A 21,651-nucleotide genomic window follows, 5' to 3' on the forward strand; every position below is an offset into this window, starting at 1 on the left:
GATAGTTACGATACTCATTGCATCTTGTATGATAAGGTGGGTTGACTTGATAGACATTGGTAAAATGTACACCATATCACAACAATGCTTGATTGAAATTATGGAGATTATCTGACCTGCTCAAACGATTGTCTACCTTTACAATTACACTTAAGGTCCTACGAGTTCAGTCTGAAATTGGTAAGTCAGCCTTTTGTTTTGATGCACGGTCTTCCTGGAATGATCTTCAACTCAGTATCAATCAATACCGCACTATCCTATGGACAATGTAAACACATGATCACAAACCTCCCAACAGTTCCAAGTTACTCAACCACCCACAATAAAGAAAATATATACAGGACACAGAATTAGATGTCCCATTTCTACTTTTATTATGATTAGACACGTTTTGTTACATTTGTATCTTAATATATCTTTTGATTTAGTTATTTAAACATATATACTGTATTTTTTAGATCGAGTTATTCCAACATTCATAGTAAACCAAACAAGACACCTAAAAGCATCTGTAAAACAATACAATTAGTGCAATTTACAGTTAAAACTTTACAGTTAAAACTAAAAACAGCTTTTGTCTGCAAAAATATACATATCTATTTAGTTTAACATTAGACTTCAATAAAAGACTCAAGTAAAAACATAAAATACCTTCAATTACGGCAAATGATAAAAATAAAGAACATAAATCATCTAGAGGCACATTAGCTCAAACATGGTCTAGAAACGCCTAGGTTATGATATCCAAATCTGCACCAGCAGGAGTCAAAAACACACATACAAATATAAACAACACACGTGTTAAAGATTTCTTTTGACACATATTAGGTCATACGTCTTGAGGTACTAGAAGCACTTCCATGAGGCACTACGTGGAGTTTAGGCCCAAAATACCACATGACAAACTCTTGGCCTTAACATAAAAAAATTAAATAAAACATAAAATAAAAAACACAGGAGGGATGGAAGTGGGGGGGTTGGGATGGGGGGTGTCCGACACCTATAGGCACAACTGATACAGAGTAGCGGGGAAACTTACTAAACGTTCAACAGAAAATGGTACCTTCTGGCATGGTTATGCAGTTCTACTTCACAGTTGTTGCCGTCCAATGGGCTCAACTGACTTGCCCAATCATACAAGTGATATATGGCACACTCGTACGTTTTGGACGAGCCAATAGCTCCTACAACTAGAGTTACCAAGTGAACAATCGTTCTCATTGTGGTAAAGATTTTAGGAGAAATGTGAAAAGAAAGAAATTGGCACTTGGTAGTGGTAAACATGGCGATTATCTTGTGGGCGACAGCCATCAAAACCTGTGGTTGTGTATTGCATTTGCCTGCAACTAGGGCTGGGTGACACGAAAGAAATTTACAATAATAATCTGGATCTCCACCTCCTCCCAATATCAGTACATACCCATTTAGTACATACAGTATCACAGTAATAATCTAATATCAGTAAATACAGTATCACAATAATAATCTGATATCAGTACATACAATATCATATCTGTTCACAGGACAATGCTGTTCATCACATTGAACTGCAAGATAATGTAAAGTGTGATATAAAACCAAAACTCTTTATTTTCAAATATTGTCCCCTCAAATACCGAAGATTTCATTTTGAAATCTAATTATTTTAGATGACAGAATTCTGCTCAACAATATCACAATAATTTCTGATATACCACCATAAACGACAACATTGAATTATCACCCAGACCCCGGCCCACCTGCAACCAAACGTGGAAGGTGTAAATCACCTGACCCAGATAACCTTTTTCATTGGTGTGTTTGTGTGGACAATCTCAAAGTATATCCAGTAGTCTTTGGAGTGAATGGCTGAACGCGGTACAGGTGCAAACATCCTCTGTGCTTTTGGAGTTCGGAGGAATCAAAAAGGCATGACAGCGAATGATTACAACAGACTGCCTCTTTTACAACGAGCACATTGGAACAACGCTGACCATTGACATTATTAAGAACAGATATAACAAAGAGATCCACGCCGTTGTAAAAACCACAATACTCACCAACGCATGGGAGCTGAAATATAGTACTTCATGCATGGAATAAACATTGTGACGCCATCCCATATCTACAGTACACAGTTTAAAATACTAACATGGCGACATATTCTACAGTTTGTACACATGGTGTCAACCAGCTATACACAACACAATAACCGCATACAACAGCCGTACACAGATCCCTACACACCTCAACTCTTTACCCCAGCGACCGCATCTCTCTGGACTCAGCAGGTCTAAGTGCTTCATTGAAAACCCTGTCCAAGCTTTCGTAGAGCAGCGGTCGCGGAGCAGGGGAGAGGCGAGGAGGGAATTTTAAAGGAAGTGGAATACAGTTGATGAAAGTCATCACAGTGTATTGAATCTGGCCAGGAAGACCACGAGTCTTGGATAACTGTCCGTTCAAAGCCAGCAGCCCTCAGTGCACTTTTGAATTATTGACCTCATTAAGAGGCAGTCATCACGTTTGAATGAAATTAACCCATTCCAAAAAGGGGATACCTGGACAAAGTCAATTTCAGTTTTGCTTCCGTTCATTCCATCTTTTTTTTTTTTACCAGGCACCCGTTACAATGTAGGGAGAATAGTTTTGTCTCATCTTATTAGCAATGTTGGCTTTCCTCAATAAAAACAATTGCAGAGTTCCCATAAATTTCTTTTTACTAATCAAATGTCATGACTTTTTAACATGACTATTGCGTGATATTCCATGATATTTAACACAATAACCGATCATCATTCCGCGTTCATAATAAATATATTTTCTTTTAATTAAAAGTGTATATCTTTTGGTGTATAGATGCTTTGAACTAGATCCATTAGCAGTCAAACTTATCTCTCGAGATAAAGCTGGGAACGAGGTTAAGTCAAACTGGAAATTACAGACTTGACTGGTTGGAGGAATAAACATAATAACTTGAACAACTTTCCATGACATTTCAGAACCGTGTATACATTTTCCATAACTTTCCAGGTTTGTAACACAATTTTCAAATTCTGTGACCTTTCCAGGTTTTCCATGACTGTAAGAATTGTGACAATGAACAGTGCTACCTGCAAGCTAGCAGTACTCTGATTGTACTATAGCCGTGTGAACCCGACTGTGTTACAGAGTCATTCAAAAGACGGTAACGGAGGCACTTCATCTATTCCATTCTTCTCCAAAAACTCACTCTTCCCTAAAATAGTTGAGTTCCTAAACTTTCTAGTCCATAATTCATTGTTCACCAGCTCTGCGTTTTTTGTGACCACATGCTTCTAATTGTATAATAACTGAACTTGGCGCACATGCACAATGACAAAATAATGCCCAACACCTGGGTCGTTTTGCACATTATTTTTGCCAGGTGTAGGGCATTATTTTGTCGTAATGTGCGTGCACCGAGTTGAGGTATTATACAATTAGAAGCATGTGGTCACAAAAACGCAGAGCTGGTGAACAAACAATTAATTATGGTCTAAAACACGACTATTTGGGAAGAGGAGGCTTTGGACTGTCCGTGGTGAGCTTTTGGAGAAGATTGGAATAGATGCCTCCAGGCAGGTTGTTGCCGTTTTCTTTAATGAACCAGTTCCAGACTCTGTATTACAGCACAGTTCATTGTACTAGAAATATTTCAACATGAGACAGATCTCCAATGAGTAGATTAGGGACAGCTTAACAACACAGGCATACGCTGCTACAGATGACAAACTATGCTGTGCACAAGTGTCAAGTGTGCATACTGTACATGAAAATCTGGATTATTGCAATACAATTTTTATTATTATTATTTTTTAACATGTTCTGTGACACTTACTCTCAAGTTTTGAAGTATTGCAGAGGAGTTTGAAATTCGGGAACAAGAATAGAATGGTTTTAGCACTTGTTTTTAAGTAACGTTCTCTTTCATTTGAAGTGCTTTGGTTTTATTGAGGAATACCAACAAGACATTTCTGGTCACATTTGTCATTTGAACTGTATCCATAATAATAATAATAATTTAGGACCTGCTCCGAGGTCACCATTTGGCACACATGCGAACCATGCATACAATGCGTATCTGCGATTAACCCATCCCGTCGAGTGTTGCGTGTACTACCTGCATAGGGACCACTTTAAGCTCCCTATCTGGAATAAGAAAGTTCACCTTGACCTTGAAGCACAAGTACAAAAAGTGCCCGATGGAAAAAATGAACAGACTAAAATAGAATAAAGTCAAAGTATCCCCTTATAAAAAATACAAACAATGCAGCTACTTGGCCTACTGTACAGTAACTCTGTCCATTTTTGACACATCAATCAAAACCCCGGCTACAGGCTTTGACTAAAGAGGATCCTTGGACTGCAAGTAGAGCATTGGACAAAGGGAACAAAGGACTCACTTTACGTTAAAACTTGGAATAAAAACATAAAAACGCTACAACCCAAGTACATTAATCAAATACTGCTGTGGCTACATCACAAGCTAGGATCATGAAAATTAGATCCTTCTTCATGTAACATTATTGAGCCATTGACACGATTGCATTTCTTTTTCTTTTTTGAAAGTTATGTGTCACCCAGAATGTAGACAAAGTGCCTCCTTCGCGGAAGTCAATTATGTCCTTAAGACAAGATAGAAAACAGCAACAAAGTCTAACTCTTAACGGGTTTACATTGAATAAAGGAGTACTTGCATGGGAAGGGGTGCGAACAGTGAAAATACCATTTCTACCACAGACTAAGCATAATCTAGGCAAAGTGCACAGGACCACAACTACCAGCAAAGTCATCTACTACAGGATTTACAAGATTCACTCGTTTATAACGCGCTACTAGTTGTGGTGTGTGCATATGTGGCGTTTTTATTTGTAATCTACCAGTGCAACACTCTACAGCAAACGGCTGTGCTAAAACAAGCAGCCGAAGTGGCTGAGGCAAAAGGTATGGAGTGAGATTTTCAAGTCGAGAGTCCATTACAACAACCTGTAGTTGACATTGCTGTAACTTAACCCCCCCAACACCTACCATAGACGATAACAGTACAAAATATATTTGCAAGGCATCAAGTCTATCGGAGTACATATTCCATGGTGAGGAATACTGCCTGAAGAAAAGAGAAAAAATAAACAGGTACATAGTAACTAAGTGAGGTTGCAGTATGTTCTTGAATGAGAACATTAAAGGGCATATAGAATGTGTGTCCTCACCAGGCACTTGTCACTGTGTGTTATGGGGGGTTATATTGACAAAAAAATTAATTAAAAAAAAGCTTAATGTTCCATATTGAAAAGCAATAGGTACCTATAGCTATAGCTTCAAGCTAGCTTTCAGCTCATTATTTTATTTTCAATGTTTCAATGCTAACAATATAATTGAAGGGTGATGGGAAACAATGTGAAACCTTTCCTCGACAATGTGACAAATGCCAGTTGCTAAGAGACTCAATTTAGAAAATGGTGATGTATCCCTTTAAGACTCAGTGATGTGTGTTCTTGTTTTCTTGGCCTCTACCTGGCCCAGCATGTCGTCTCCACTAACTAAAGCACCACTTCTCTGCGGTCACGGTGTGGATTTTAAATGGCCACCAACTGTTCCTGAAATGGCTACTGGCAAATATGAAAGCCATAAAGTTGGTGTAATTCTGTCGTGTTATGATTCACAGGTACTTTATCCAACCATGACTGCGATGCTGCCCATAGTCTATTGTTAGAAACATAAACAGGTATGCTTGGTTTGAGAGTCCCCAGTGATCTTTATGTTGCATGATATCGTTAATAATAAAACACAAGATACTTGTGCCCTAAGGATAAGGATGAGCGCTCGATAGCTGATTCGCTTATTAATAAAAAATGACCCTTCCGTTACCTTGGGATTCATTATCATTCTTATCAACAAACGACAAATTTGTTACAACAAAGAAATGCAATTTACTTTGTACGTTTCTAAGTGCCAAATAGTAGCGATTAGTATGTGCCGTTCCTCTGAAATGAAATTTTGGAACAGTAGGGTGAAAAATACCCTCCTATCTATCTGGAAGTAAATCAAGGACCACAGAACTAAACGAGCACTAAGTGGACGATATGAAAAACCACAGAGCTGCTTTGCTGATCCACCTTCTCCTCCCGCCAAGGCATCACACTGGGTGCTGTCAGTGCTGCTACAAACCATCTGAGAAGCTATATGGGTGAAAACGCAGGCTCTCTTCCGTCCATCGCTCCAAAATGGCACCTCCGGTAGAACTGGGAAGCAGGTTCAAACAGGCAACCGCCCAGCAGGTATCAGTGTCCTCCGTCGCTGGATGAGGGGCTTTCGGAGCGGCCCTCCTTCAGACCGGCAGACGGCTTCTTCTGCTTGTGCTTGGACTTCCTCAGCATCCGCACCTAGAGCCACGCAACAGGAACATTCATCAACAAGTGTTCCCTCTAGAATTCACCTAGAGCCACGCAACAGGAACATTCATCAACAAGTGTTCCCTCTAGAATTCACCTAGAGCCACGCAACAGGAACATTCATCAACAAGTGTTCCCTCTAGAATTCACCTAGAGCCACGCAACAGGAACATTCATCAACAAGTGTTCCCTCTAGAATTCACCTAGAGCCACGCAACAGGAACATTCATCAACAAGTGTTCCCTCTAGAATTCACCTAGAGCCACGCAACAGGAACATTCATGAAGTAAGTAGTGTTCCCTCTAGAATTCACCTAGAGCCACGCAACAGGGGAATTGGTGAAGTATTGTTTATTCTAGAATTGACTGTTTGTTAATGCAAGTAGGTTGTGCCTCCCTCAGTTTTACTGTCTGAGAAACATTTAAGATGAACTCTGCTCTGCTGTCCACCTCAGGGAATTATCACAGGAAATGGAAATAACATTTCCCTCCAGATGCTTGTGCTTCAGATGCTACTGTAATCAACCACTGGTTCATTTTCTTGTTTCAGAGTGCTGTCAAGCTTAGTGGACTTATGTCAATAATAATTGTTCAAACTGTCAATTTTGGCAGCAGTGGGTAATTTTAATGCTGAACCAGTGGTTTGCTCACAAACCTATTGCTTAGGTTTATCACTTCCAATAATTACTGTGGTGCAAAATAGCTCTTAAATTGTGAAATATGGATTAATTGTACTGTAACTGTTTATTTCTTTGTTTTCGTCTTTGTGGGTTAAAACAAAAGTGATTCGCGTTTTTATTGATGTCTTGAATCAGCTAATGGTCCCTCCACTAATCCCCCCCCACCCCCCCCAGGTACCTTTGGTCCAGCAGCAGAGATGATGATGTGTCCTGGGGACTGGGTCCATGGCTCTCCATCCACCTGCACAGGGATCGGCTTGGTCACTGTGATCCGCACATAGTTGCCCTGGGCGATACGGATCCCCGAGCGCAGGCCGCTCTGCACCTGACCCTGCAGTCACAGAACACACAGTTATTTGATTTCCATTGATGCTCATACACTACATTAACACTGCTGTATTGACATCAGCTGCTTCTCTAGAGGCAACACTAACGGCTTTGGTATTATCGACTGACTGCTATACGCAGACTTCATATGAGAATTCATCTACAACCTATGCACGCCATTCGACACAGTGCAATAGAAACAAATGTCTTTTTGACATTTCTATGGTTTCTATGGCACATTAAGCTTTTAGGCAACCGGCCCAAGTGATTTTCCTTTTATTGCAAAATAAATATCTGTTATCTATCCATTATTTGCATATCTGAATTCCTTTTTCTAACCTGTCTTTTCCTTACATTGGGGCTTCAGAATGAACAGCAGTAGCCTTGTTTTAGCCAACAAAGGTTGTTGAAACCACCACATCGTATGAAGAATCAGATAAACTTATTTTGTCAAGGAAAATAAATGTAGAGGAATTGTCTTAGCGAAATGACCGCAGAGAAACAACGGAGTTTCACAGTGAATACCACTCAAGGACAACAGTTCCTCACAAAGCAGACACACGTCACTCTACAAGTAAACATTTAATAATGTACATTAACCCTTTGATCGCCGGGGTTAAATTCATAATTTACCATCCCTCGCCAGCCCTATTTAACATGGAGAAGTTCCCCTTCTTTGCAGGGCTATAACTTTTTAAATTGTATTGCTAAATTGACATTACCATGGCCCATTCAAAGTCCTATATCTATTGTTCAGGGTGTAGCAACGTTATACTTTTTCATTCACATATTCATACTAAAATACGGTCTAAATTATAAGTATGTTTTTATCGTTTTCTGCAGCTTTCTCCAGAACGTGATTTATAGCCCTAAATGCATTATATTGATGATTGTATACAGTTTGATAGCAATCGGCGCGAGATAAAAAATTTCAACTGTACGTGGTTCTAGAAGTTACTACGTATGATCTGATGTTGACCGGATGGGCGGGGGGTCGTTTATAATTCCGTGGGCAACGTTATATCATTCATCTAGTGTGGGTGATATGATCATTAGAGCAGTTAGTATAGAAGACATTAAAAAATAACGCTGAAACTCATCGTAGCTTCCTCTCGCCGTTGGGAGATGAGCGTGGAACAGAATTTTTTCTATTATGGGATGTCGAAATATCCGATCCATTTCCAGGTTGTATAATAGTATATACGTCCAAATCATGTTGTTTATCAAGTTATTGGCAACGGATCGCTATCCATTGTGTCGAGCTAGAGTCCCGGGACCTATAGCGAGTGATCGGACCAAATTGAAATGAGCACCAGCTTCCACTTCCTGTTTCTTCCCTGGGCGATCAGGCCGATCGGCCACCAGATGGCGCTCTTGAACCGTTAGAGAGTTGACAGGGGCTCACCAGTACATATAATGTCTCCGGGGGAGAAATATGATTTCGATCACAGATTTTAGAAATATTGATATCAAAGACGCTGTCCAGCGTCATCGGCAGAATGAGCATGGCGGGGAATGACGTGTTTCAGCGTCAACGGCGATTAAAGGGTTAAGACGCTCACTAATGCAACATATAAGTAAGGCCATTCACTTCATTTGTAAAAAAAAAAAAAAAAAAATTAGTAAGCCGCGAGGGCCGGTTCTATGGCCAAGAAGCTGCTATGTAACAATGCTTTTGATTTTTGGAAAGAAGTGAGTTATTAATAACTGTAAAACACTTCTACCATGTGCACTGTAGATGGAATCTCCGGATCAGACAATATTGTTGAGTTATAGCGACAGCATTCTAGTACATTATGCAACGGTGTCCAAAGTGATTTGTATAAGGGGGACATAGCTATGTACACCAAGCTGCAGTATAAACAAAAAAAGCAAGTGGTCTGGACCATAGATATATATCACTAGATGACTAACCCGCGCTGCTGGCCAACGGAGACAGACATTGCCACATGGCGGCCATCTTGCGTGGGTGGAGCAGACCCACTCATAACATGCATGTCTTTGGTGCATGTACTATTGAAATAACCATAGCTTGCTCAATTTTCAACCGTTTGGTTCGTAAAAAATGTCAGACATGTAGTTATCATACTGCATACTTATAATGGACTTTCATATGAATTTCTCTTTTTAATTATTAAAAAAATTACTCCAAGCAAGAATCATAGCCACGTTAACTCAATCAGCGCCAGACCCGAGGATAGTCGGGTTAACTCGCCAATCGTTCAGCGCCAGACCAGAGTATAGTCGGGTTTTCATCGTTATTTCTTTTATTCTGTATTTTTATTAATTCCTCTCACACGGACCTCGGGGTTATCATAGGGAATCACTGAGATCGCTAGAGTGCAATACCGGCCGCATCCTGGTAGGTGGCAGTATCGCCCACCCTTCGAAACCTTTTTTTCACACCCGGTGTTACGTTTAATTCACTCCGGGTGCAGTTTTTTTGGTCAGGCAAGTCTAGCGGTTCACTCGATGACATTGAAACGCGCCCAATGCCCCCGATGCATATGTTGTGGTGGATTATGTTGGCGACACGATGGACACCAATACTGGAAATCGCGATCAGACAATTGGAATATTCTTTTTGGGGTACCTCCTAGTGAAGGTAAGGACTATATGACATCAATCCTGCTTTGATCCAACAATGATTTCACATCGATCGCAACGACCATGTGTAACGTACTCCAGAACGTATGCCGTTAGTGACGATCAAAGCATCAAAAAACGTCTTTGTAGTTACTGTCTAGTCTTAGGGCGGGATCCACAAAGAATGGAATGCATCTGTTAAAAGTTTCAATCAATCAAATTGGATTGATTGAACATTTTATTAACAGATTGCAGAATGGGTACAATACACACAAGCTCAATACACACAATTGTTAAGGGGATGCAGACCAGATAAAGACTTTCGTCTTGTTTACACCAGGGACCCCCATTTTCAATCCATAATGAATTGTAAGTAGGGTGCAACTAGCACCGTGCAATCCATTCTTTGTGGATCCTGCCCTTAGTCTTTGTAGTTGCTGGTTAGTGGGTTCTCTATTTGGTGTCTGTGGTCTGCTTGTGTTGTCCCAGGGTATGGTGTTTGTCTCGTCATCCATAGTTGTAGTTATTTGGGTTTCCTGTAGTTCTGCTCCCGCTCCTGTCCCTGAGGGGATCCCCGCTCTTGCCCCCAAGGAGGTTCCTACTCCTGCTCCTCTTCCAGAGAAGGTTCCCACTCCTCTCCCTGTGGAGCCGCCTGAACCTCCAGGTTGCCCTGCCCCCAACAGGACCCGTCTTCCCCCGGTTTCAGTCTCCAGTCCCCTTCCAGGTGTCTCCAGTTGTAATCATCCCAGGTGTTTCTCGTTTGTCATGTGTTTCTGTAGTTGAGTTCCTTGTTTCCAGTTCTCTGTGTGGGTTCATTATCATTTCTTGTTGATTCCACTGCGCTTGTTACCCTGTCCATTTTCTTGTTGTAAAGTAAGTGTTTCCATGTAGTGTTTTCCGGTGTAACCGTAAGTTTAGTTTTTGCCCTCCGACAGCATTGGCTGAGAGGTTTTGTTTTTTGTGTTTTGAAAAGTACTTTTGTTTGTTGTGCTTTACGTTTATTTTATAAATTAAAGCTCCTTTGACGTGCTACCCGCCTGGTCTTGTCTGCTCCTGGGTCCTATCACCAACACCACACACAAACTGTGACACTCACGTTGCCAGACCCATCTCTACACTGCCAGCCCACACAGGATGAGTTTGGATAGTAGTGTGAGTGAGATGGAAAGCGCAAATTGTTTCACAATCTATCTCTCTCTGAAGCAGGTCGTTATTATTATAGCATATGCCTGTGTGTTAACAAATTTAGAATATTCTTCATATTTTATGTTCAGGCATGCCTTGTTCAAAAGAAGGTTTGGGAACCTAGCCTAGATAACTACAGGCCTATAGCTCTAGCCAGCATACTGTCAAAGGTCCTAGAAAGAAACCTGCTGGATAGATTAAATTGGTTTCTCAACTCCACAGATAACCAGTTTGGTTTCAGAGCTAAACATGGCACTGACTTGTATATATATGCCTTGAGGAAAGTGTAAACAAATGGGAAGTCAAAACTCATCAGTTCTTCCAAAGCCTTTGATCACGTTAATCATAGAAAGTTGTTTGTTAAAATAACACAAATACATGGGAATTCTGGCTTACTGGTTTGCCCATTCGAATATGCAAGTAAAATGTGTCTCAGCCTCACTTGGGGTTAGGTCAGACAAGGGGGACTGTTGTCCCCAGTTATATATATTCTTTTTTAAGATTTATTTTTAGCATTTTTACAGCTTCATTTTTTGGCCATACAAGACCTACAGAGGAGAAGGAGAACAGGAGAAGATGTGGGGAGGACACAAGGGCGCCCCGTCCCCAGTTATTTTTAATCTAATAAATGCTCACAATGATGTTTTGGATGTTGTCGATGTTGCCCATCTTGATGAAAACCTTCATTGGACAAACTGGTCCACTTTTGGCAATGTATAGGACTGAGACAAAGTGAGACAGCCCATTTCTCCTGCACCAGCTGAGCTGTTCTGAACTGATAAGTAGGGATGAGTATCGTTAGGATTTGATCGATACTACTACTCTTATCGATACTGCTTAACGGTTCGGTACTTTATCAATACTCTTATCGGTTCTTTTAGATTATTATTTAAAATAAAATGTATACATTTATTATTTGAACGGCTTAAGGCTATATCATACGCAAATTTGGCATAAACTTTCATTTTACGCTGATGACACCCAATTATATATACCTATTAAGCCAAATGACTCTTCCCAATTAGAAAATCTTGAGGCTTGCCTGCTTGCCGTCAAAAAGTGGATGTCGCAAAACGTTGTACTCCTTAACACTTTCCGTGCCGGCCGTGTTTTCCTTTTTACCCCCTTGAATGCCGCCACCCACTTTAATGATAGCGCTCTCATATTTGTGAACGCATAATCTATGTCTTAAATTATGGCTATGTGTCTAATCTGGCCGTCGCTTATCAATGACTTGTTTTGCAGTCAACATTGTCGAAACGGATTGTTTTTTTTAATCGGTTAATTTCCGTTTTATACCATTTTGAAAATCGCTCGGTTTTTTTAAGTTTCAGGAAAATATAAAGATTCCGTGATAATCGCCCTTTACTGGAATATTCTGGAATACACAAAAAAATGTAATTTTTTGGCCTATTTATGAATCGTTTTCAAATAAACGCTAGATTATCGATAGTATATGTGTACCGTACTTTTCGCACTATAAGCCGCACCTGACTATAAGCCGCAGCAGCTAAATTGAATGATGTGTACATATATAAGCCGCACTGGACTATAAGCCGCACGTGTTTTAATGTTTAATTACCATATGTAATTAGCATTGGGACACAATACTGTCGGACAAATAACAAGAATTAACTCATTTACAAGTTGTATTAAGTTTAGCAAAAAAGGGAACAGATAAATAACATTTCAATGCAGTCAAAAAAGCAATATTTTGATTTTTACATTTTCGGGTTTGGTCACGTTGAGTCACATATAAGCCGCACCGTTATATAAGCCGCAGGGTCGAAAAATGGGGGGAAAAGCCGCGGCTTATAGTCCGAAAAGTACGGTACTTATGCACGCTAGAGAAGCGAGCTGAAAGATCGAATCTCTCATTTCCTGATCAGCACACACACACACACACTGATATCTCTGTGAAAACAGCTCTGATTATCCCAAGACTGGTCAAATAGATTCCTTACCTCAGATCAGATGTTCTCCAAAAAGGTTATTCCAATTCCTGATCGCCATTCCAAATATCGATCGCGTTTATTGATCCAACGCTGCGTACTGGAAATATGTATTCCACGCTGTTCTGATGGTCCACAATGTTCTGATGGTCTGCTCGGATTACTTGCCTGATAAGTAAAATGTGAATTCCGGATTTTTCTTTTCTCATCCATTTTCATTGAGTCCATTCCAAAAGGGTGCATTACCATCCGGGAGACGATAGGGGGCGGTATTTTCCCAATGGAGCTCAGAGAGAGTTTGCAGCACTAACGTGATACTAGATTGATGAAATATGAATTAAAATCGCTAATAAAAAAAAAACGCTATATCGCGTCGTTGGCAATAAACGGTCGGCATGAACAAACAACATATTTTATTTTATTAGGGATCCCCATTAGCTGGTGCCATAGCAACCAGCTAGTCTCCCTGGGGTCCACACACAAAAAAAAACATACAAAAACAATTATTTCAAAAACGAAATTATTTAAAGTCAGTACACACAATGCATAATGAAACTACTGTACCAATTAAGATAGCTAAAATTACACTACAGTGTAAAACAAAAACAAAAAATTACTTTACAGTGTTAAAAACAATTTAAAAACGATTTAAGATTATTTTTTAAAGTGAATCTACTGTAAATGCAGCAGAGGTTTTGAGGCAGGTTATTCCAAAGAGTTAATGCTCTAAAAATAAAAGATCTCCTTAAAGCGTTGGTTTTAGGACCTGGCAATTCAAGCTGCCCACTACTGGCAGCGTCGTTATAGTGTTATATAGTTATAGCGTCATATATAGCGTTGGCATTGAAAGTGTTAATGCAGATAAAACTGAGATGTTAATTGTTGGCCCCCCAAACCACATAGGCCTGTTTCAGGACATCTCCCTCAACTTTGATACTTGTCACGTATCCCAGAGCTCCACCATAAAAAACCTCAGAGTAATTTTTTATTCCTCCCTCTCATTTAATGCACATATAAAAAATGTCACCAAAATTGCCTTCTTCCATCTTCGTAATATCACAAAGATTCGCCCCATTTTAACTCTGGCTGATGCTGAAACCCTAATTCATGTTTTTGTCTCATCACGTCAAGACTACTGTAATGGAAGCTCCCTTTTGTCTTTCTGATGGGTATATATTGCAATGAATGATACTGTAAATGTGATTAGTTGCTCTTTGAAGAGAAAAGATGTAACGGTAGATATTTATTTGTTTGGTGTAGAAGTATGGGCACCTGTTAGACGGGTGTAACTGGGTTTACTAAATTCTCAAAATGTGTAAAAAAGAAAAAACTGAATTTGTTGAGGTCCTAGTCTGGGGGAGGGGAGGGGGGGTCTGGCCTAGAGTTTTTTGTTTTTGTGTTTATATGGGGGGTTAATTTGTATCTATTTTTCTGTAACTCGGGGAGGGGGGGGGGCAGTTGGCAGCATTTCCTTTTGTATGGTTGTTGAACTGTTGAACTGATGCTGTAAAACTGAAAAAATAAATAAAAATACCAATAAACATATGGTTTAAAAAAAAAGACTACTGTAATGCACTTTTTTCAGGCCTACCTAATTCAAGCATAAAAAATCTTCAACTCGTGCAAAATGCGGCTGCACGGATACTAACTAAAACTAGAAAATGTTATCACATCACACCTGTCTTTTATACGGACCCTGAGTCAGTAATAAGGTTTGGATTGATTTGACTGTTGTTTTAGCAGCATGGCACACAGCGTGGTTGCAGCTCAAGAGGAAGGTGCAGGAAGTGTCCATTAGTGCATCAGTCCATTGTGCCATTAGGTAGCTATACTCAATCACTTGCAGGAATTAAGTTGTTGTTTGGTATCATCAGCACAAAACCCACATCACCTAAGCTGCTCCAAAGGTCAGGGACACCCCGGTAACGGCAACATTTACTGATGGTACCATATGGGGTTTGTCATTGATTTGTTTTGGGGGCTCATATACCGCTTTCAGACAAGGTTCTGATTCTGGCTCTGGTTCCGCTCAGAACCTTGGTGCGAACCAGCCGGCGTACACACCAGTTTAAGCTGGTGCTTAAAGTTCCGCTCAATGCTCAATGCACAAGGCAGGCGGAAGTAAACGCAGATGGCATTGATTATCTGCAAACATTTAGTTTCACAAATTCTTTTTTTGGAATTCTTGGAACGTTGTTGACATTGTAGCCGCTGCCTTCGTCTCCTTCCTTCTTCCTCTTGTCTTCACAGCCTACAATATGACACGCCCACTGACGATGTCAAGGTTCGCAAGGAAAAAAAACAACAATCTTTTTGGTTCCAGCTGAGAACCGACTTTTCAGGTTCTGAACCAATTTATTTTGGGTCTGAACGGGCTGGCCGGTTCAAAATGAGGTTGGGGAAGTGGAACCGGCACGGGGCCCTGCCGGTGTGAAAGGCACAATAGAGAGGTTTGGTTACTCACCATGTGGACCACTCCAGTCACCCCCACGATCTCCAGCATGCCATCATCAATACGGGGCTTCCCGTAGCGCGAGTCCCCCTCAGAGCCCCACAGGTCTGCCCCAGAACCCCAGCTACACACACACACAGGGTGGGTAAGAGAGTGTATGTTTCATATTCTTTTTTTAAAGGAATAATCACCAGAGAGATCTTTATACTTTACATACAAAGTGAAGTTGGCAAAAGGAAATTAAATGATTGAGCCTACGAAATTATTCATTGCACAAAGATTAGTTGATCTAAGAGCTTATTTGTGTGTGTGTGCGTGCCAGTTTGTGTGTGTCTTTCTACATGGAGATGTTGAGGAAGATTAGGCTGTCTACACACTGTGTGTGTGTGTGTGTGTGTGTGTGTGTGTGTGTGTGTGTGTGTGTGTGTGTGTGTGTGTGTGTGCCTACCTGGGGATATTGAGGAAGATGAGGCCCTCTATGCTGGGCAGCTCTATGTCTTGTTTGTCCACCTGCAGCTTGAGGTCTTTGTGAAGGTTCCTGGTGTGGCTCAGTTTCTGCAGACCCACCTTCACATACACACCTTTATTGTGGAATCTAAAAGGAAACATGTGAAATATATATATATATATATAACACAACATACTGTAGATAGATTATATACATACACCAGGAATTATTGTCTGCATTTAACCCATCCCAACAGGCACGTGCATACATAGGGGTGAAGGGGTGCCCGGGCACCTGCCTTTTTCATTTCTCATTAGAAAGTGCCCTTTTTATGCCACCCACTTTTTTTTTTTTTTTTTTTTTTTACTGTTGCACATATATATATATATATATATACTGCCCTGCCCTTCCAAATGAAAGATGTCACGATAGAATCTAAATATTAGGTAAAGAAAGAGAGAGAAATGCCACCCCTCTCGTAAATAATAGGTCCTTCCAGCCTTACGCATAGGCATAGCACGTGGGTGGGTGTTGATCAATGAGACATGTAAACCGCGCAGGGCCAGCAGTGCACTGAACAGGAAATTGATATCCAGCTGTTGTTGAGCTCACAGTGCCCTCACACTCGAGTCGAGACCTCTTTTTTTTACAGTTACTATTTCAACTAAAACAAAGCAAGAGTACACATCAGGTAAGGTATTTGCCCAACAAAATAAAATGTCGGGTTTGCAGTGCACTGTATATTTTCGTGAAACACGTCGCCAGATCAGCCCTCCCCAGTCCCCAGCCCCTCCCTCCCTGCTGCTAGTGCAGGAAAACACGCAGCATTCTCTCTCTCTCTCTCTCTCTCTCTCTCTCTCTCTCTCTCTCTCTCTCTCTCTCTCTCTCTCTCTCTCTCTCTCTCTCTCTCTCTCTCTCTCTCTCTCTCTCTCTCTCTCTCTCTCTCTCTCTCTCTCTCTCTCTCTCTCTCTCTCTCTCTCTCTCTCTCTCTCTCTCTCTCTCTCTCTCTCTCTCTCTCTCTCTCTCTCTCTCTCTCTCTCTCTCTCTCTCTCTCTCTCTCCCTCCCCCCCCCCTCCCTCCCTCCCTCCCTCCCTCCTCCCTCCCTCCCTCCCTCCCGTAGCTGTTGGTCTGGAGCGCATATTGTGTTATTAAAGGGACACTATGTAGTTTTGGTGACATCTATCGGTGAAACTGAATGTACCATGATATACTTGTATTAACCCCAAAAATCGCGCGCGCGCGCTGCGCGCGCTCGCATTACATTTAATAATTAATGCCCTTTTATGATTACGGGCACCTGCCTTTCTAAAGTCCTGTGCACGTCCCTGCATCCCAACTATTAACTCATTCAGCGCCAGCTATTAGTCGGGGCCCGTCGTAGCAAGGCCACACTTTAAAAGATAGGAGTGCGTCACCTTGTTTGTAGAGCTATAACTATATTCTATATTATAGCTATGGATACAATACTATGGCCCATTTGACACCACCTATCTATCGTTCAATATGTGAAAAATAATGAATTTTTTCAGCCATACTTTCCCGTGTTATACTGTGGTGAATATAAGTATAGTTATAGCGTGGTCTGGGGTAATTCCTGAAATGCTGAGTTATAGCCTTACACGTCAATTCTACTATAGACGTTGGCGTTTCTTGCCTGTACACGCTATTATTCCGAAATCTGATTATTTGATTGTCAGTAACGGCATTCGTATTGAACAGTAAAAACGCTTATCAGCCCGATCGGTAAAAAAGCATTGCAGGATCATGCAAAAATTTACGTCAGATAGTCCTTACCTGTGATCGGGACTCGGGAGTATTCCAAAAATAATATTCCAATTGTTTGATCGCCATCTGGTACATCCAATGTCCATTTGGTCCACGGCATAACCCACCACAACATATGGATCGGGGATATTTGACGTGCTTCAATGCAACCGGGAGAACCGCTCCCCTCGCCCAACAAGGAAAAGTGAAACCGGAGACATTTGGCCGTCCCACAGGCCAAGATACAAGGTTACAAAGGGTGCTCGATACCGCCGTCTAGCTGGATGCGGCCGGTATTGTACTTTGGCGACCTCAGACTCATTCCCTATGGTAACACCAAGGTCCCTGGATGAATAATGAATAAAAATATCAAATAAAAGAATAAACGACCAAAACCCGGGAAATCTCAAGTCTGGCGCCCAACGCATGGTGAATTAACCAGACTTATCTCGGGTTTGGCCTCCATTGAGTTAAGGAGCAGTGGGACCCATAGTTAAGCACCCGGGGACCAACTCAAAGTCAAAGTCAAAGAGTCAAAGATTTTATTTGCCATGTATGGACGAATCCACATTGGAATACAGGTACAGAGCAAACACTGTGTGTCTACAACTAATCCAATACAGGAGCAGAGTAGAAACAGTACAGGAAAAATATGTAAAAACACAGACAGTATAAAAGGACAAATGCTAAAATTGATATCAACATCCCCTAAAAGTGCATATCATAGTTAAGTGCATAGTGGCACAAATTACAGTAAAAGTGCATATAATCAAAGTGCATGATGCACAGACACAAAAAACAGCACTTCCACAGACCTGACTAATAACACTAATAAAAACACAGAAACAAAATAGGATAAAAACAAAACTAGCCTTTGGAGTCATTCAGGCTCCGCACAGCACTGGGGAAAAAGCTCTTTGTAAACCGAGAGGTAGAGCATGTGATAGAGCGGTAACGTCTGCCCGAGGGGAGGGGGACAAAGAGGCCTGCGGCTGGGTGACCAGAGGGGTCGTTGATAATGCCAGAGGAACGGGAAAGCAGCCTGGCACCATAGATCTCTTCTAGAGCTGGCAGGCTAGACCCGATTGTCTTGCGTGCAAGACGCACAATTCTATTCAGAGATTTCTTCTCCTGGTCTGTGATGTTACCAAACCATATAGTACAGGAGGAAGTAAGAACGCTCTCGATCACACAGCGATAGAAGTTGTGTAGAATCACCCTGTTATTTGTGAACTCTTTCAGTTTCCTGAGAAAGAAAAGACGTTGCTGGGACTTTTTAACAATGGTTCTGGTATTGGAGTGCCAGCTCAGGTCATTTGAAATAGTGACCCCAAGAAATTTAAAACTGCTCACCATCTCCACCTCTGAGCCATTTATGGTAATGGAGAGATGGGATACCTTGCTACGTCTAAAATCGATGACTATCTCCTTCGTTTTGGAAGCATTCAGGGTGAGGTTATTGGTCTCACTCCACCTAACTAGGTTCTGCACACAACTCCAGTCCTATTGGCAAGAATATGTACGTACAGTAGCATATCTTGAAGGTAACAATAATACAGTCCCCCATTGCTTGTCATAAAGGATTAAGTTATTTGGATTAGCAACTGAGGAGTTTGCTTTTAATGCTTTGGCTGTGGTTGGCCGTCAATTAGTTATTTACTGTCTTACTTCCAGACACTTTAAAAAAAGGTAAACAACCATTCTCTGGAGATTAAAACACATCTGGCTTGTAAAAGTGACTGATGAATTGTGTAATCCAGTGGATGAAGAGGCTAGTTACCGGCTGTTGAATTTTCCAGGCTCCTCTTCGCGCGCGTGATGGAAGTCCAAGCTGAGCTCAGCGTCGATGCCCAAGCCAAAGTAGTTATTCATCTGGACTATCTGAAATATCAAGAGAGAATACATTTCACCCGTCTGTTCAGCTAAGGATTGGGATTGATTTCTAATCTTATGTTGCACATGATGATTATTGTAGAGATGTCAAGCCGATGCTTGTGGGAGGCCACTAGGAGGCAGAGTGGCTAACTGTGAGTGAATGACATTCAAATCCAGACCTTGGGCGGCTCCAGGAAGCCATTCTCCTTGCCGTCCTCTGAGACGTCCTGGGCGTCCAGCAGGATGGTCCAGCGGTCCATTTGCACCTCCTCCGCCTCGTCCACTGACATCAGGATGTGGTGGGGGTCTTCGCCACTGTAGCCTGCCCCCCAGCGCAGGATACGAGCCAGGTCGTTGCCTGAGGGCGTGGGTGTGGGGGAGGGGTGGTGGTGGTGGATTGACACGGATGGGAATATTTAGCACAGCAACAGTGGATTCCAATTATAACTGCCAATGTGCTATTGACTTACTGACATGGTGTTAAACCCCACAGTCACTTACTGACATGGTGTTAAACACCACAGTCACTTACTGACATGGTGTTAAACACCACAGTCACTTACTGACATGGTGTTAAACCCCACTGCCGAATTCCATGTTATGCCAACGACCAGCCACAAAAATGAAAAGATTTAACACATTTGGTGCATAGTGGCAGAAAAACATATATATAGAACAATTTTCCCAATAAGCAAAACAAGCATATACTTATAAATAAATATCTATATATATATTTTTTTTATTTAATTACATCCAGAATGCTGTGTTATTGCAACCAGTATCTGTATGGAACAAGTTTCAGAGTAATACATTTTTTCCAAACGATCCCCAGCCCTACAGAGAGTGCTGCTCACCTGTTCCCAGGGGAACGATGCCTATGGGGGGTTCAGGACAGGCCAGCTTGTGTCTGATGGCCTCCAGCACCCCCAGGACCCAGCCCACAGTCCCATCACCTCCACATACCAGCACCCGAAACCGGGGGACCTCTCTGAACGTGTGTAATCTGGATGTAATCAACATGTAATCAAGATGTAATCAAGACACGTTAAAGGTGCTGTAGATAACACTCAGCCACTAGGTGTCACACTAGAGCTGCAGTCATTTATCCAATCTGGTGCATTTCCATGTGGGGAAATAGGGAGGGAGAGGATACATGCACACAACATGTAAACAAAATGTATGTAGGACCTGCCAAACATTTTTAAATTATATTCATTAATCAATATCTTTGGGGGGGGGGGGGGGGCAATATTTTTATTCCGCATCTCTGTGGATGTTATATATATATATATACTGTATATAAAAAGATTACTTTACATACACATTTTATATATAGCACCTTTACGATTTTGACCATATTTAGCCAGTTACGATTTCCCACACAAATGTGTTAGATCACAGTGAAAATCTCACATCGCGGCATCCCTCTGGACATCCCAATTACACCCACATGAGAAGGGCCAGGGGTTACTGTAATCAGTTGCATCTGTGTGTATATGAAACTCTAAATTGTGCTTTTCTTGGTGGATAGGTTGACGGTCACCCAAAAACACTTCCTGTGGTATCGATTTTCTTTCTTTCAAATCCATCGAGGATGAACAGTGCAGATCAAGGGTGAACAGTCCAGATCAAGGGTGAACAGTGCAGATCAAGGGTGAACAGTGCAGATCAAGGGTGAACAGTGCAGATCAAGGGTGAACAGTGCAGATCAAGGGTGAACAGTGCAGATCAAGGCCATAATACTTGGGCCATGGTAATATCACAATACAGGGAGTTCTGATGCATAAGTATTCCAAGTTTGTATTGCAATATGCTAAATGTTTTAGTCAAATGTATTAAAATTTAAAATTAAAGCCATACCCCCAAATATTGGCTAAATACCACCTCATGATGCAGACAATCAATCTATTTAACAACAACAAAAACAACAACCAAAAAAAGAAATTAAAATAACAATAATAATAATAATAATAATAATAATAATAATAATAATA

The 21,651-nt window shown here is 41.2% G+C and overlaps 1 protein-coding gene across 1 annotated transcript in view; it reads right to left on the reverse strand.

Moving 5' to 3' along the window:
• Positions 1-356: 356 nt before the first annotated feature.
• Positions 357-21,651, reverse strand: part of dgkq (diacylglycerol kinase theta) — a 91,915-nt gene continuing 70,620 nt past the window's right edge. Inside the window, exons 17-23 of the mRNA XM_084332313.1 lie at positions 20,512-20,660; positions 19,837-20,015; positions 19,563-19,663; positions 16,019-16,165; positions 15,583-15,694; positions 7,247-7,399; positions 357-6,380 (exon numbers count right to left, since the gene is read on the reverse strand). Of these exons, the coding sequence (XP_084188439.1) occupies positions 6,279-6,380; positions 7,247-7,399; positions 15,583-15,694; positions 16,019-16,165; positions 19,563-19,663; positions 19,837-20,015; positions 20,512-20,660 (943 nt within the window). The 3' untranslated portion in view covers positions 357-6,278. The remainder of the gene's footprint in view (positions 6,381-7,246; positions 7,400-15,582; positions 15,695-16,018; positions 16,166-19,562; positions 19,664-19,836; positions 20,016-20,511; positions 20,661-21,651) is intronic.

Source organism: Notolepis coatsorum (genome assembly GCF_963971535.1).
Source record: "Notolepis coatsorum genome assembly, chromosome: 16".
NCBI classification, from domain to species: domain Eukaryota; kingdom Metazoa; phylum Chordata; class Actinopteri; order Aulopiformes; family Paralepididae; genus Notolepis; species Notolepis coatsorum.